General features: G+C 39.6%; 1 protein-coding gene across 3 annotated transcripts in view; it reads left to right on the top strand.

Moving 5' to 3' along the window:
- The first annotated feature begins 986 nt into the window (after positions 1 to 986).
- adkb (adenosine kinase b) overlaps positions 987 to 13,614 on the top strand; it is a 100,319-nt gene continuing 87,691 nt past the window's right edge. The window contains exons 1-5 of one of the 3 annotated variants that reach the window (XM_034120149.1): positions 1,097 to 1,202; positions 4,000 to 4,059; positions 5,014 to 5,145; positions 6,082 to 6,156; positions 6,245 to 6,298. In XM_034120149.1, the coding sequence (XP_033976040.1) occupies positions 5,132 to 5,145; positions 6,082 to 6,156; positions 6,245 to 6,298 (143 nt within the window). In that variant the 5' untranslated portion in view covers positions 1,097 to 1,202; positions 4,000 to 4,059; positions 5,014 to 5,131. Of the gene's footprint in view, positions 1,203 to 3,999; positions 4,060 to 5,013; positions 5,146 to 6,081; positions 6,157 to 6,244; positions 6,299 to 13,614 lie in introns of all 3 variants that reach the window. The other 2 variants (XM_034120147.1, XM_034120148.1) reach the window with 2 other exon arrangements.

Consider the following 13,614-nt stretch of genomic DNA (forward strand, 5'->3'; position numbering starts at 1 on the left):
AATTTCTTGTCTTCCTTTATGCTTTACAGTGCCTCTTATGTGAATGTCAGTGAGCTTTTCAGGATTGAAAAAATCTCCATGCAGAAATCTGCTAAGAGATGTACTAAATACTGCTTCTAAATATGTTAAGTATGTGATATAAAAAGCAGTCATATATATTATACAGTGTATATACATTATTATGCCACTGTTTCAACGCATGGATCAGCCTGCAGGTATTATGCACATGTTTCAGTGAGCAGTCTGCATTATGTGAAGGCTCAGCTTGTTCTGAACTTTACTCAGGTACTTTATCAACAAATTATGTCTAATTCCACAGTGAAATAAACTTAAATGTTCCTGCGTTTGCGTTACCAATGGCTTAATTGTCCCACTAAGGGACCCTGTGACATGAAGAAGTTGCTGTGGTCTCTACTGACCCTTTGTTCTTGTCATTAAATCCTGTCAAAGGCCTGCTCATAATGTACAGTTTACACAGCCGACTACACATGGCAGCAGAATTATATTTTGCCTGGAACACCAGAAACCAACTTATTGTCCTCTACTTTAATGTTGCATGCCCCTAGGTGTGTCTTGTGCATGCTCCTAATATCAATAAACTAAAACAAATGGTGGTAAAACTAACAAAACACTGGTATGCCAATTCAGAAGTATTAGATTGCAGAATTTTCTAAACATTTTCATATCAAATATAACCTAAACTCCAATAAAATATAGTATCCTACTAAAACCACTGTACTCAAACAATACTGCATTGATTTGGAGTCTTACAGTACGTTCATATGACATGGAAGCCTTTGACAGTAGAACTTCAACACAATCCAATAAAGAGGTGTGAGATATGTGCACACTTAAATTGAACTTCATCCAGGTGATAAGAGTAATCACTGCGATAACGCGAGATAACTACATCGTTTTCTCCTCTTTATGCGAGTCGAATCGGCTTGGCTAGGAGAAAGTGGCGAGCTAAAACTGACCCTTTCCTTAAAATTACAATTAATTTTCTCTCTGGGTTGCAGGCTGTTTGCCAATTTACTCATTATCATCCGAGGAGAAGGAGGAAGCTGCAGCCTCTCGCTCCTCTAACCCCACATACAGCACCGGCTTCCCGGGCTCTGCAGCGTCAACACAGCCGTCGTTGATTTAACAAAAATATCATACGAAGAACCAAACATGTCGACAGGAATGACAACAGCGTTAAGGTAATAACACGACAGTATTGGGCTGTTTGACGGATGGTCCTCTGCATAGTTAGCTGCTGTTGCTAGCTCTTAATTCATGCTAACGTCTCCGGTGTTGTGTTAAATGTCAGTAGGAGGTGCAGGGTGATGAGGGGCTAAGGCAAAGCAGTCTGAACATTTGAACGTTACATCAAGTATTAAGGCGACACCGCTGTGAGCATTTAACATATATTGTTCAGTCATAACGATGCTAACCGAAGCTAGCAGGAGAGGCTGGGTTCATCACATGATCCAGAGACAATAATGTAGCCTTATCCAACATACAATCCTTAGAAAAAAAGAGGAACAAATGTTACGGTTATATGGAAAATCGACATATTGGTGTGAAAACATTGGTTTTGTTGTAAAAGGCGTGAGACAAAAAAACCTTGAAAGGATAAGTTAATGCTGTCAGTGAAGGGAATGACATTTCAATTTGAATTTACATTAAACATGAAAGTTTTATTAAGCTACTTCAATTTCAAAACATGCACAGCAGGAACTGCAAACTCTGAAAAAACGAAGACAACACAACCGTTCGGTCTAAAAAATTATAATGTAGCCAAATATGAAGTATAAAGAATAGCCATTTAAAGTGAATCTTTATACTTTAAATTACACCATTAGTCCACCGCTTCAGTATTTTGTCAATTACGTGTGTCTCCTCGTCCGTAATGAAGCACATTAGCATACCATTACAGTGCTGGCATGCAGCTAGTGTCTTGTTGACATTTTGCATAATGTGAAGTTAATGGTGCGGCGTTCACGTGACTTAAGGAAACTCTGTTTTTAAATGTAATAGTCTGCAGTTTCTGTAATATTCTGACAAAAATATGTAGTGCATACAGTACAAGAACAACACAGTTACAATTGCAAGTACATGTTTTCAATTATTTACATACTTAAATGGCTCTTGGCAAAGGTAATGCATTCATCTCAATTGTATGTTTATATACATGCCTAAATCCTAAAATTGTTGCTGGCTGAATATCATGTTTCTCTTTCAGTTTCCAGATCCTAATATTATTTATGCTGGGTGCACAATCAATGCAATGTTGCCCTGTTACCGCTTACTGAATTGCTTTAATAGGACATAGCCTGAGCTACAGTTAAATTGTTGGGAACACTCTTGTTTGGCATAGTTTTGTGGGTTTGCGTTTCATGTCTTGAACGAACTGGTATAGCAACATTTCGTTCTGTAACGTCAGCAGGTTAAAGGCCATAATATATTATAACTATATTATAGTTCAACAAAAAACAAGAACTTAAACTTAGGCAAGCAGTTTGAGGCTGGAATGGGTGTAATATGATCCGTCTGGTTTGATCTTGTAACCTTTATTTCCACTTTAAATTGTTATTGTAGGCTAACATCCCAATGCCATTACTCACTGCTTATTTTGCTTTAGTTAAGTTGACATAAAAAGGAGGTCAGTTGCTCACCAAGTCAAGTGATATTATACTACCAACAACACACCACTCCAAATATTTAAATATTCCTCAATAAAATAACTTCAAACTCAAATTGTGCAAATGTATTCCTTTTTATATAAGAAAACTAGAATTAACTTGTGCTGCCAAGTTTACAATAGAGCCATTTAGATCGTATGTATTATTTTGTATACAAAAACACATTTGGGTTTAGACATGGGCGTCGCAGCCATTATATGAGGGTGGGACAAGTCCCCCCCACTTTTTCAAATGGTTAGTTTAGACCCCCCCACTTTTACTATGCGGAAAGTCCGTGAATCGGTCTATCCACTCGCCGCACTTTGTAGAGCGCTGTGTCAGTGCTTCACTATCAAATTAAATCCATTCCACTTGCTTATTGAGAGAATGCCCAAATCAATGAAACTCCGTACCATGTTTTCACTGCTACTTTGTACCAAGGCAGATTCTCACATAGCGCGCGCATGTTCAAGGAGTGTTGTCATAGTTGGACAGCTCAGATCTGTTGTATGAAGCGATGCCGGTAGCGGAGGTAAGGCACACACACCAAATGTTCAGGAAATGGTTAATACAGCGAAGATCAAAGCTGACGATCTCTTGGTTTGATATGTTTTCTCCCCCAGACAACATGGACATAAGAAAAAAATGTTCAAAGAAGAGGAAAATAAGTCATCAGCTGGTAGCAGTTAATCAGTTAACAGTGATGGCGGCGTCTCACTTCTGGAGAGGAGTTTCGTCTTTATGTCATGATAGAGAAATACAAATACTGAATAGTTTAGATGAGAAAAAGGCATCGAAATGCCAGGTTACTAGTATTTATCATGTAAACAGGGAACATGAATAACCCGATCTCTCTGTGCTCATGTAAACACCATATCCCCAATATGATCATAACCGGGATAATACTCATACACGGCTTACTGATGTCCATGTAGAGACGCAGTCAGTGTGTTTTACTGGAGCCTCAGTTCGATAAGAGATTATTTTCTGAGTTCTTTAACTTAGGTACTCTCTCTCAAAATGGTAATGTGCATTATGTTTTAATTATACTTCTTATCATTCAGAAGCTTTTTGTGTGTGTTTATATTTTACTGAGTGCTTATAGGCTATTTCCATCCCAGTATTCAGTTAACTATTTATTTTCTGTGCACATTACATAGAATATTCTACCTACTGCTTGGGACTTTGAGTCTTCAAAATGTCCAATGTCACAGACTGCGACTTACTTTAGAGTCAGTTGTATTTACATTCAGTATGACTTGTTATGATTCAATGTGAAAGAATATACTGCTCAATAAATAATTATCACTTCACCACCTCTCTTGACATCTAGGCACTTGAGAGTGAGTCAGAGGCAGAATACAGGGACAGTGGAGAGAGGTCCATTGCTGAGGTGAGTGATGAAAGGGAAATGACAGTTGAGAGTAAATTGTGATGTGGACTCTCATCCCAGGATTTTAAGGAAATCAGTGGGGATATTGAACAGGAAACATTTCAGTCAAGGGGCATCATATGACCAATATAGACAGAAGAGCAACATTTATTTGAACATTTAAGTCAATGATACCATTCCTAGGTGAACTTAACATCTGTATGGAGTCAGATCAGTCTCAATATTAATAAATGCTCACAGAAGGATTCACAAATGTATTTTGCGATTTATATATAAATGACTCTCCACAACAATATCTCTCAATGCACTCACAAATAATTATTGTTGTATATAAATGTACAAAAAATGGGCATTTAAACTGCTTTTTATTAATTCAAAGACGGCTCTGAATTAATAATCAAATATGTTTCCTTTCTTTACCACTGGATGAAATTACAAAATGTACCCATAATTTTCCTCATGCTAGTATAGCCACATAAAAGTATCAAACCACCTGTTAAAATGCACCAGAATACAGGAAATCTATATTTCTTTTCGCCCCCACACCCCCCGTTAAAAATCCCCCCCCCCACATTCAGGATGCTTCCTACGCCCATGGGTTTAGAACTGGTTATTACTCCCATTTAGATGGAATTCAACAACATTTTAAATATAGAAGAGCAACAAAATACATGTTTACTGTAGTTTGTATACAGCTACAAAACTTAAATTGTTTTTTAAATCAATACAAAATAACATGTTATGTGAATGGTTAAACAATAGCAGAATATATATTTTTTTAAATCAATATATTTCATTTGTTACTTCATCACTTGTATTAGTGTTACCATAGGGTCCATTTCCTTTCCCATTGGACTCAAACACAACACAGAAACCTTTCTATCATTGGAACAATGTGTAGCCAATCATATGGCTCGATGATACTAAAGCCCGCCCTTATCCTCTACCAACCAGTGAGAGTTGACAAAAGTGCAGCTGCAGTTCCTGTACTCAAAAAGCACATTGCTTTGACAGAGTGAAGAAAGCGTTTGAGCTTTTATTCATCAGATAAGGCGCTGAGTTTTCTGACATCATGCCAACTCCAAGGTAAGATCCAAATGACACAATTCTCCAGACTTTCCACAGGTTACAAGTTTGCATTGATTATTGTCTTTTCTGAAATGTGCTTACAGCACTGCCAGTCTTTCAATAGTTTGATTAAAAACCCAGCAACAAAGCGTAACACATTTCAGAGTTTTGGGCATAGACCTAAGTATTAAAAATCAGATGGCTTGAGTGAGTGAATTACATAAAAGCCAAACTGCTGCTAAATTATCTGTGTAAACCAGACATCATATTTGTTTGTGTCTTGTGTTTTATGAAAGGTAGCTGAATTGTTGTGAAGAGTGAGAAACATTTGACTTCTATGATATATTGTAGCTGAGAAGTATTTAATGAAAGGGTCTCATGGGTAAATGCTATCGAAACAACTCAAACTGAATACTGTTTTTCCTGCTTTTACACACCAGTCTAGTGAAAGCATGCTGCGTGTATGAACGGCACATGAGCTGCACATGTCTGCACTTGACACATCTGTTGCTCAGAGAATGATAATCCTTTATTTTGATATTTTCAACGTTCATGACTTCCTGCTTTTCATTTGACTAATCTCTATCTAAATGGGGTTAAAATAAGCAACAATTGTCACCTTTACATTTCTCCTTGTAAGCTGAGTAGTGATATCTCCCAAACTCAATTAAAAAAAAAAATCACTTATTTGTCTGCAATGAGGTCATTAGTTTGCAATTGAACATGTTTCTGTAGATGTATTTAGTCCTCATGTTTACTGTAGAGAGACAGTCAGGTAACATAGCCGAGAGAAAGTCAGGTAACATAGTCGAAACCCAGGTTCTTCCCCCATCAAAGTTTCAATGACTCAATTCAAGAAATCGGAAACAGATTTTTTGATTCACAACGAGTGTTTTTGTCCTCAGCTTGCGAGTAGGAGTGTACATAATACAATACATTTTTGTCCCCCAACAGTGAAAACACACTCTTTGGGATGGGAAATCCCCTGCTGGACATTTCAGCTGTTGTGGACAAAGATTTCCTTGACAAGTAAGCTTAAACAACAGATTTTATTCACAGTTTTCCCATTTCTGTTGTATCTGAGGCACTGACATATTTTCCCTATTCTCTAATAAAGGTTTGGACTGAAGCTTAATGACCAGATCCTCGCTGAAGAACACCACAAAGCCCTGTGAGTCTTTGCTTCACTAAAACACCACATGGTTAAGTAGTGTAACGCAAAGTGTTAAAATTACATGGAACCAAATAAGGGATAGACCGGTCATTCATACCCTCACTACTACCATCTTGACACTAAGCCGTACTCAAAATAGCCAAGTTATAAATCAACCCCCTGTTTTTGGCAGCCTGAGAACCTGACACACCCACACATTTTTATCATTCTGAATTTGAGCCAAACCATACCAAGATGATGCCTCTGAATTTACTACGGCTTTGGGCTAAATAGTAGTTCTCCATTAAAAAATGTTTTACGTCTACAAGTTCAAAAGCATGTCATCAGTTTTACACAAAATGAATATATGATCATTTATACCAAGAAGGGCTTTGCTGAGCATGCAAACCCCTTCTCCAGACCCTCCCTCCTTCACGCTGCTAGCAGATGCATCAGTAATATTATAGCCTTCCTCGAAAACGGGGTTGCGTGTCCCTGAACATAGCACTACACTCTTTTGAAAGTGCACCGAAAGGCAAACAAAAACTGTAAACAACAGAGACCACAATTAAAAATACAGAACTTTAATTACTGACTGACCTCTTCCTTGTCTTTGATGTGCAGATGGTGTCTTTCAAGGAATTTGCTGGTGTTAATTTGAGTGCAGATGTAAAAAGTTCACCATCTGTACGTAAAATGATAGTGAGAGGCAGGTGTTGAAATGAAGCTTCAAGGATTACACACATTTACATACTTCTGAAAATCCAATATTCATAATTTGGGATATTTTAAATGTTGTTATGCGTTTGCCTTTAGGAAATTAGGTTGTTAATTAGTTATGATTTAATGTGTAATACTTTCCTTAGCAGCAAAATAAACAAAACTAACTGACAACGTTTTACATTGCATACGCATCAAGGTTTTTTAAATTATCTTTTTTAGAATTAAGCTTTGGCCTCCGGTATTAATGATTTGTATTATGCATATTCTAGACGAAACTGAAATTATTTAATAGAGATGATATTTATACCAGGAAGGTTGCCATTTGTTTTTCAAGTGCAGTACTTCATCAGCAAAAAGTTATTTATTCAAAAATACCTTATGTATATCACAATTCTGAAAAACTCCTTGATTTGCAAAAAACTCACCCGTTTCTGTTTTACTTTTTACATGTGGTCCAACTCTCCAAGATATTTCATTGTAGATGTTTCAATTAACAGGCAGGACAAATATTAAGGCAGAAAACACAACTTCCTTGGTGGATCTGTTGGGTAATAAGTTATTATTTACTCTTATAAGAGTGGCACAACTGACTTGTTTAGGCCTTTTTATAGCCCAAATGCTCTCTACAGGAGTACATTCACACTCTCACTCAGGCACATTCACACCTCCACGCTGCTCAGTACAACCACCGTCTTATCTGTTGGATGCAAGATAACCACATAACTCTTGCCGGCCACTGAGCTGCTCCACTTGGCAGTTTGGTATCCTGCTCAAGGGCACCTCTGCAGTGGTTAAGTGCAGGGAGGTCAAAGTGCAGAACTTTCACTTTCTTAAATATCATTTTTCCTGCTGGTCTCAGGATAAACCAGACATATCTCCCACTAGGTCCAGCACCTGCTAAAAATTGTTCTACAGTCCAAATTCATTTTGACAATACATCTATATGCGAACAGTTGTATTATCTGGACCATTAATTTGATATTAGTAAGCACAGAGGAAAGGGATCTCACCTTTTTAAGGGAACAGCAGTTGGAATCCAGAATACTTACAGGGTTACTGTTTACTGGAGACACTACTTTTGTTACTACAATTACATATAATATAAGTAATAATGGCTTTGAGCTGTCAAATGCACCTATTCATAACATGAATTATGAAAGACTTGGCTTAAACATCTGGCAAAGAAGTAGCAGAATAGTATAACGTTTTAAAGAAAGTCGTTTTTAAACATACAGTCTGGCTGTTTATCCATGTACATGAACTTTAAATGAGCAATTTATGTTTCACTCAAATGAAAACATCTGCAACCCTTTTCATTATTATGTGTCGCTGCTTGTAGTTTGATCCAGCTGCATATTTAACACCTGTAAACATTCTTTATTGTTAAAATGTTGAGGAGTATGCAGCCTTGGCACAGGTTTCTTCTGAGTTATTTCTAGATTTATGACTTTTAATATCAGGAAAAACAATTCCTGAGATGCTCTAAAAATCTGTTCAGTGCGTCCAGACAATTAAAAGTAAATCACAGTGCAGTAATAATAAAACCATAAAGCACCTGAGCTGTACATAAAGAATAAAAAAGGCGCATCAGTAAATTAGATCGTCTGTACATTTACAAAAGGCTACCTCGTTAGGTCTTATTATTTGACAAAGGGACTCATGTGACCTTGGGGGGGGAGGGGCGTCAGCAGCAGCACAAAGCAGCATCATCAGCACTGTTGTTCTCCTCCGGCACAAAGCAGCGGTGTTATCTTTGGCCCCACAGACACCGTTCCCTCCACATTCTGTACAAGGTCAGGCCAGGATTAACATGCGGCTTTGGTGGTTTATTCCCAGCACAATGCATTTCAATGCATGTCCCCTCCAACACCACACACAGCAGCAACCCACCCTCATGTCTGTCAAATGTTGTATGTGACGGGACTACGGATGGAAATGAGTTAAAATCACATTAGTTATTAACATACATCAGTACAGTCAATTTAAAAAAAACTTGACATGCTGTGATGGTGAGTTTTCCTATTAAGAATGACTACAAAGTGCAAAGAGGTCATTCACAAGGTCATTGGTCCATGGAAGAGAAAGAATTTGACAGGAGTGTTGTGACAAATAACACTTAATAGGCCACAATAGACTTACAAGTGTAGTCGACTCACACTACCGTTGTGCTTCTAAATCTATAGAGTGTAACGCGATTCATTTTTTCTCCCCATCACCCTGGTGGGAGGGAGATCATTGGATGCAGTGCTCTGTGGCCATGCCTGAATTCAATTATCTAGTCACAGCAGAGCCCATATAATCCTGTTGTGGCTGAGGAATTGCCTGCTGTAGAAACCATCAACATGCCTGTTAGTACAGCCTAGGGACTTAATGTTTTTTTTCTTCCAGGAAAAACCTAGAATGTGACTTTTGATGCTTTTTCATTTTGCGCCTAATGTTTTACAAGTTTCAGTTTCAATTCTAAACGCTTTAGGTTTTTTTTATACTATGGAAATTGGTTGATTAACGGGAAATTACTTTTCAATTTTTGTCATCTATCAATCAAAAATTAAGATAATTTGCTGGTGGCTTTTTCTCAACTATATAAAAGACAAACATTTGTGGCAGTTCTACAGAAATCTATGGAAGAGGACGAAAATAAATATTTGGGGATGTGAAAAAAAAAAGTCAGAATTCTGACTTTTTTTCTCACAATTCAGAATATTTAGTTTTTTCACATCCCCACATTTTTTTTTTCATGTGGCCCTAATCCTCTTCCGAGGAAAGCTAGTGGTGTTTTTGCTCTGTTTCTTTGGTTATCTAGTGGTTTGGACGCATACCAGAAAACCACAATGTCCTGGTTTGTTTCCGGTCCTGGTGGTTTGTTGTATTTCATGTTTTCTCTCTGTATTTATACCTTCTCCTGTCTACTAAGTGCATCAAATGAAAGAAATACCAAGTTACTATTAATAAGGCAGCTGCTGTTTCTCAATATTTGTATTTTCATACATTGTTAACATTATGGTGGTTGGTTGCAGTAAACACACGGGTCTTGTAAGTGCTTTTGTTGGTTCTTCCATGGTGGTCTGAAAGCAGCAGCTTCTATTCAGTAGATGCTGGTTTTTCGGAGGATGCCCCGGGTGTTTTGATTTTGCGGTTGGAGAGGAAACCAACTACCCAAAGCGCTGTGTTTGACTTCCTTTTCTGCCTGCTTGGACAAGTATCATTGTATATTACAGTGGGAGAAATTCACAGCAGACATTTGTGCTTACTAGAGCAGGAAAAACTGCGGTGTCATTGATCATAAGTAAATAGACTTTGCTAGCCTTGTGTTGTCCATGCTGTCTTCTGTGAAAAGGCCTTGAGTCAGATGTTGAGTTTTGCCAACTTATTGTCTATTGTATGTTTGACACTGACTCAAGGGTGTCTGAATTATGGACTCTAGAGCTTGTAAAAATGTGTCTTATATGTTCAGTATTTTGTCTTGTTAAATAACGAACAAATAAAATCACAGTATATTTTAAGTGAAGCAATGTTATTCACTTTTTGAATAAAATATTCATTGTAATGTCCCTTTCTTCTCAGAAGTTAATGTCTTTGCTCTGTATTGAATTTCAGTAAAAGGGAATGCACCTTTTCTGCCCAGCAGGTGGCAGCAGTAGCCTACTGTTTGTAACCCAAGGTGTCTTTAAAAAGGAAACATGTCAACATAATGAAAACATGCCTCTTTCTGCAGGGCATAATAATGTGGGCAAATAGACATTTTATTATAGGATAACTAGGCATTAAAGGGTGTTTAGAACACACAGCATTACATAATAAAGCATTCACCCAAACCCTCTTGGGCTTGTTAACCATATCATATTAGAGCTAATGATTATTAGTGTGTCCAATGAGTGAGTCATTGTTACAGTGAGTGTATTGTCACCTCTTGGAGGGAAAAAAAGAAAAAGATTAGTCGCGTTCAAACATTTGTTTTATGACTCTCTCTGTCCGATGATAATTAATTGTTTACTTTCTCATCTCTGGATGATGGCGTGACTCTTTTCAGAGGTTGTTTGCTCACAGCAATTAAGTTCATCAGTGCTCATCCTCCCTCCTCCTCCTCCTCCCTCTCTCTTTCCCCCCCCGTCTCCTTCCTTTTTCTCCCTTTCTCTGTGCTAAATGCAGATTAGCAGCGTCACAATCGCATCCAGAATGAGAGTAAACTCCTCATTATGCCGTGTGACCCTCTGCTGCATGAATAATTCAGGGCTGCAGTGTTAGTGGCTGGCTGTTATTAGCATTCCGGATGGCGAGAGGGAGGGAGGGCGGGAGGCTCATATCACTGACAGGGCTGACTCAGGGGGATCAGCACTGGATTGAGACACACATCACACACACATCATCACACGACACAGGAGATCAGTGGAGGTGCCTCTCCACTCACACACCCCGCTGTCTGTGTACATCTTACACACCCCTGCTGCTGCCGTGCAGCTCAATCTGCTTACTGGGAGGAAAACAACAAAGGCCCCTCTCACTGAGTACATGCTAAACACTCTGGCTCCTGGGTGTGTGTGGGTGTGTGTGTGTGTGTGTGATAGTCTGCTCTGTAAACACACTTGACTCTTTGTTTTGTTTTTTTGTTTTGTTTTTATAATATATATCGAAGGGAATATTGAGTGTTAGAAACCCCCAGCGGAGTTATTCGGGTGTGTCAGGAGTAGCGTGTGTGTGTTTGTGTGTGCTCACATGCAAGCATGCGTGCAGAAGCTGCATGTGCTTGCCATGGTGCCACTTCACTGGATGCACTCATGCTTGACTGAGGGTGTAGACACATTACAACCCCCCCCCCCTTTTATTTTTACTTCCCGGCTCCCTTGTCTGTTGCTGAGGCTGGGTGTAGTACAGTACTTAAACTCACCTCCGCCGGCCCACTGGGGGGTCACAACATCCGGCTCCCCCCTGCCGCCGGGGGCCAAAGGTCGTGGGCCTGCATTCATCAGCCAACCTCAGCCACAGAGAGTGAGCAGAGATTAATGGCACTCAACTGGTAATTGAGACATCAGAAACATTTTCAGCCGCCAACCGCGCTGCTCTTGATGTTTTATTGATATGCATGAATCTGACGATTTAGGGCGCTTGCATAAATCTGACATGCTCACCAGAGCTGTACTCATCTGTAACAAATGTGGATCTAGACCTATTGAATTATAAAACGGGGAAACTTTTCAAATAATGAAAAAATGAAGGAGACACACAATGAAATAGGGGACATTTGTGTGCATTTGAAGCATACATGCTGCATCATGAGCGATGGCTGATGCAATCATAATTAAAGCTTGTCCTCTTCAAATGCCTCCCTCTTGTTGATAATGGCTGCCAGCAGGTGGTGCCAGAAGGAAACATCACAAGTCAAAGGGAGTGTAACAAACATAATCCACATCTCTGTGCATGTGGGCGTCCCCCCCTCTCCTCCCCTTCTCTCCCTCCCGACTCTCTCTTTTTTTTAAAGAGCGTTTTATAATTAAAATGTGGGCGTCTCAGCCAGTGCATACAGCATGTTCAGTTCAGAAAATCATGCTCAGGGCTATTTTTAGTCATCTTTGATCCCCAGCAGCCACACAGGAAAAAGAGCCAATGATGGCAGCAGCCGGTACACATGTAGGCTAGTTAGTAACTATCTGTGCTGATCATTTCTCTACACCTAGCTGTGCGGGGGTAGAGAGAGGAGGCCTGACTGGTGAACAGCAACACTCCCCGTGTGTTTAAAGTTCACACTGGGCCATATGGTCCCCGCAGTATGGGGTGTTGGTGGAATTATTCACAAGAAGCGCTCTGAATCACCAAGATCCTGGTATCAACCTCCCAGATAAGGAGAATGTCTCAAAGGCTTTGTGCTCTGGCTTCAAATCTCAATCCTCAAGAGAACACCAGAAGCTTCGTCCTTGCTTACACGCTCCGTCTTCCCACTCTCTCCCTCAACGTGTCCCTCTCTCTCTCTCCTTCATGTCCTCACACACACACACACTCACACTCCCTCTCCCACATCCACACAGTACAGTGTGACAAACAACGCCACCCTCTGCAGCGTGAAGCCAAAAAGCTGTGACATTTTAGGAGGAAATAATATGAACTCATCCTCCATGACCAGCTTTTGCCCCCGCCGCCTAATCCTTGAGTGCAGCCTAATTAAGTACAAACAGTAGTCGTCGGTTAATTCCAACAAATGGGCTGCGGCTGCTGGATCGGACGATTATAAAAGGGATGCACATTTGTTGTCCCTGCATTCTAATGCAATTACTCACCCATTATGACCATGTAATTGCGCAGTCATTAATTGTGTATCCAGTCTATAATGCAAAAAGGCTCATCGCCACTGGAGTCGTGTTTTGTGCACTGGGGACCCGGGGCAGGTTTTCTCTGTGGAGCAGGGATTTACCCAAATGGATTGAGATACCTGAACTACGGAGATATCGTAACGCTTTTGTGCGAATCAACATTCATCACTCTCCGTAGTGTATTAGAAGATGTCAGAGGACGGGAACAAGGCCTCGCTCGCTCTTTCAATCATGACTCATTTGTGTTCAGTACTTTTATGCGTCTCATTCTTCGCCATCTATCCCCATCCTGCTCTAATGTTCCACTGA

Source organism: Trematomus bernacchii, unplaced genomic scaffold (genome assembly GCF_902827165.1).
Source record: "Trematomus bernacchii unplaced genomic scaffold, fTreBer1.1, whole genome shotgun sequence".
Lineage (NCBI taxonomy): Eukaryota > Metazoa > Chordata > Actinopteri > Perciformes > Nototheniidae > Trematomus > Trematomus bernacchii.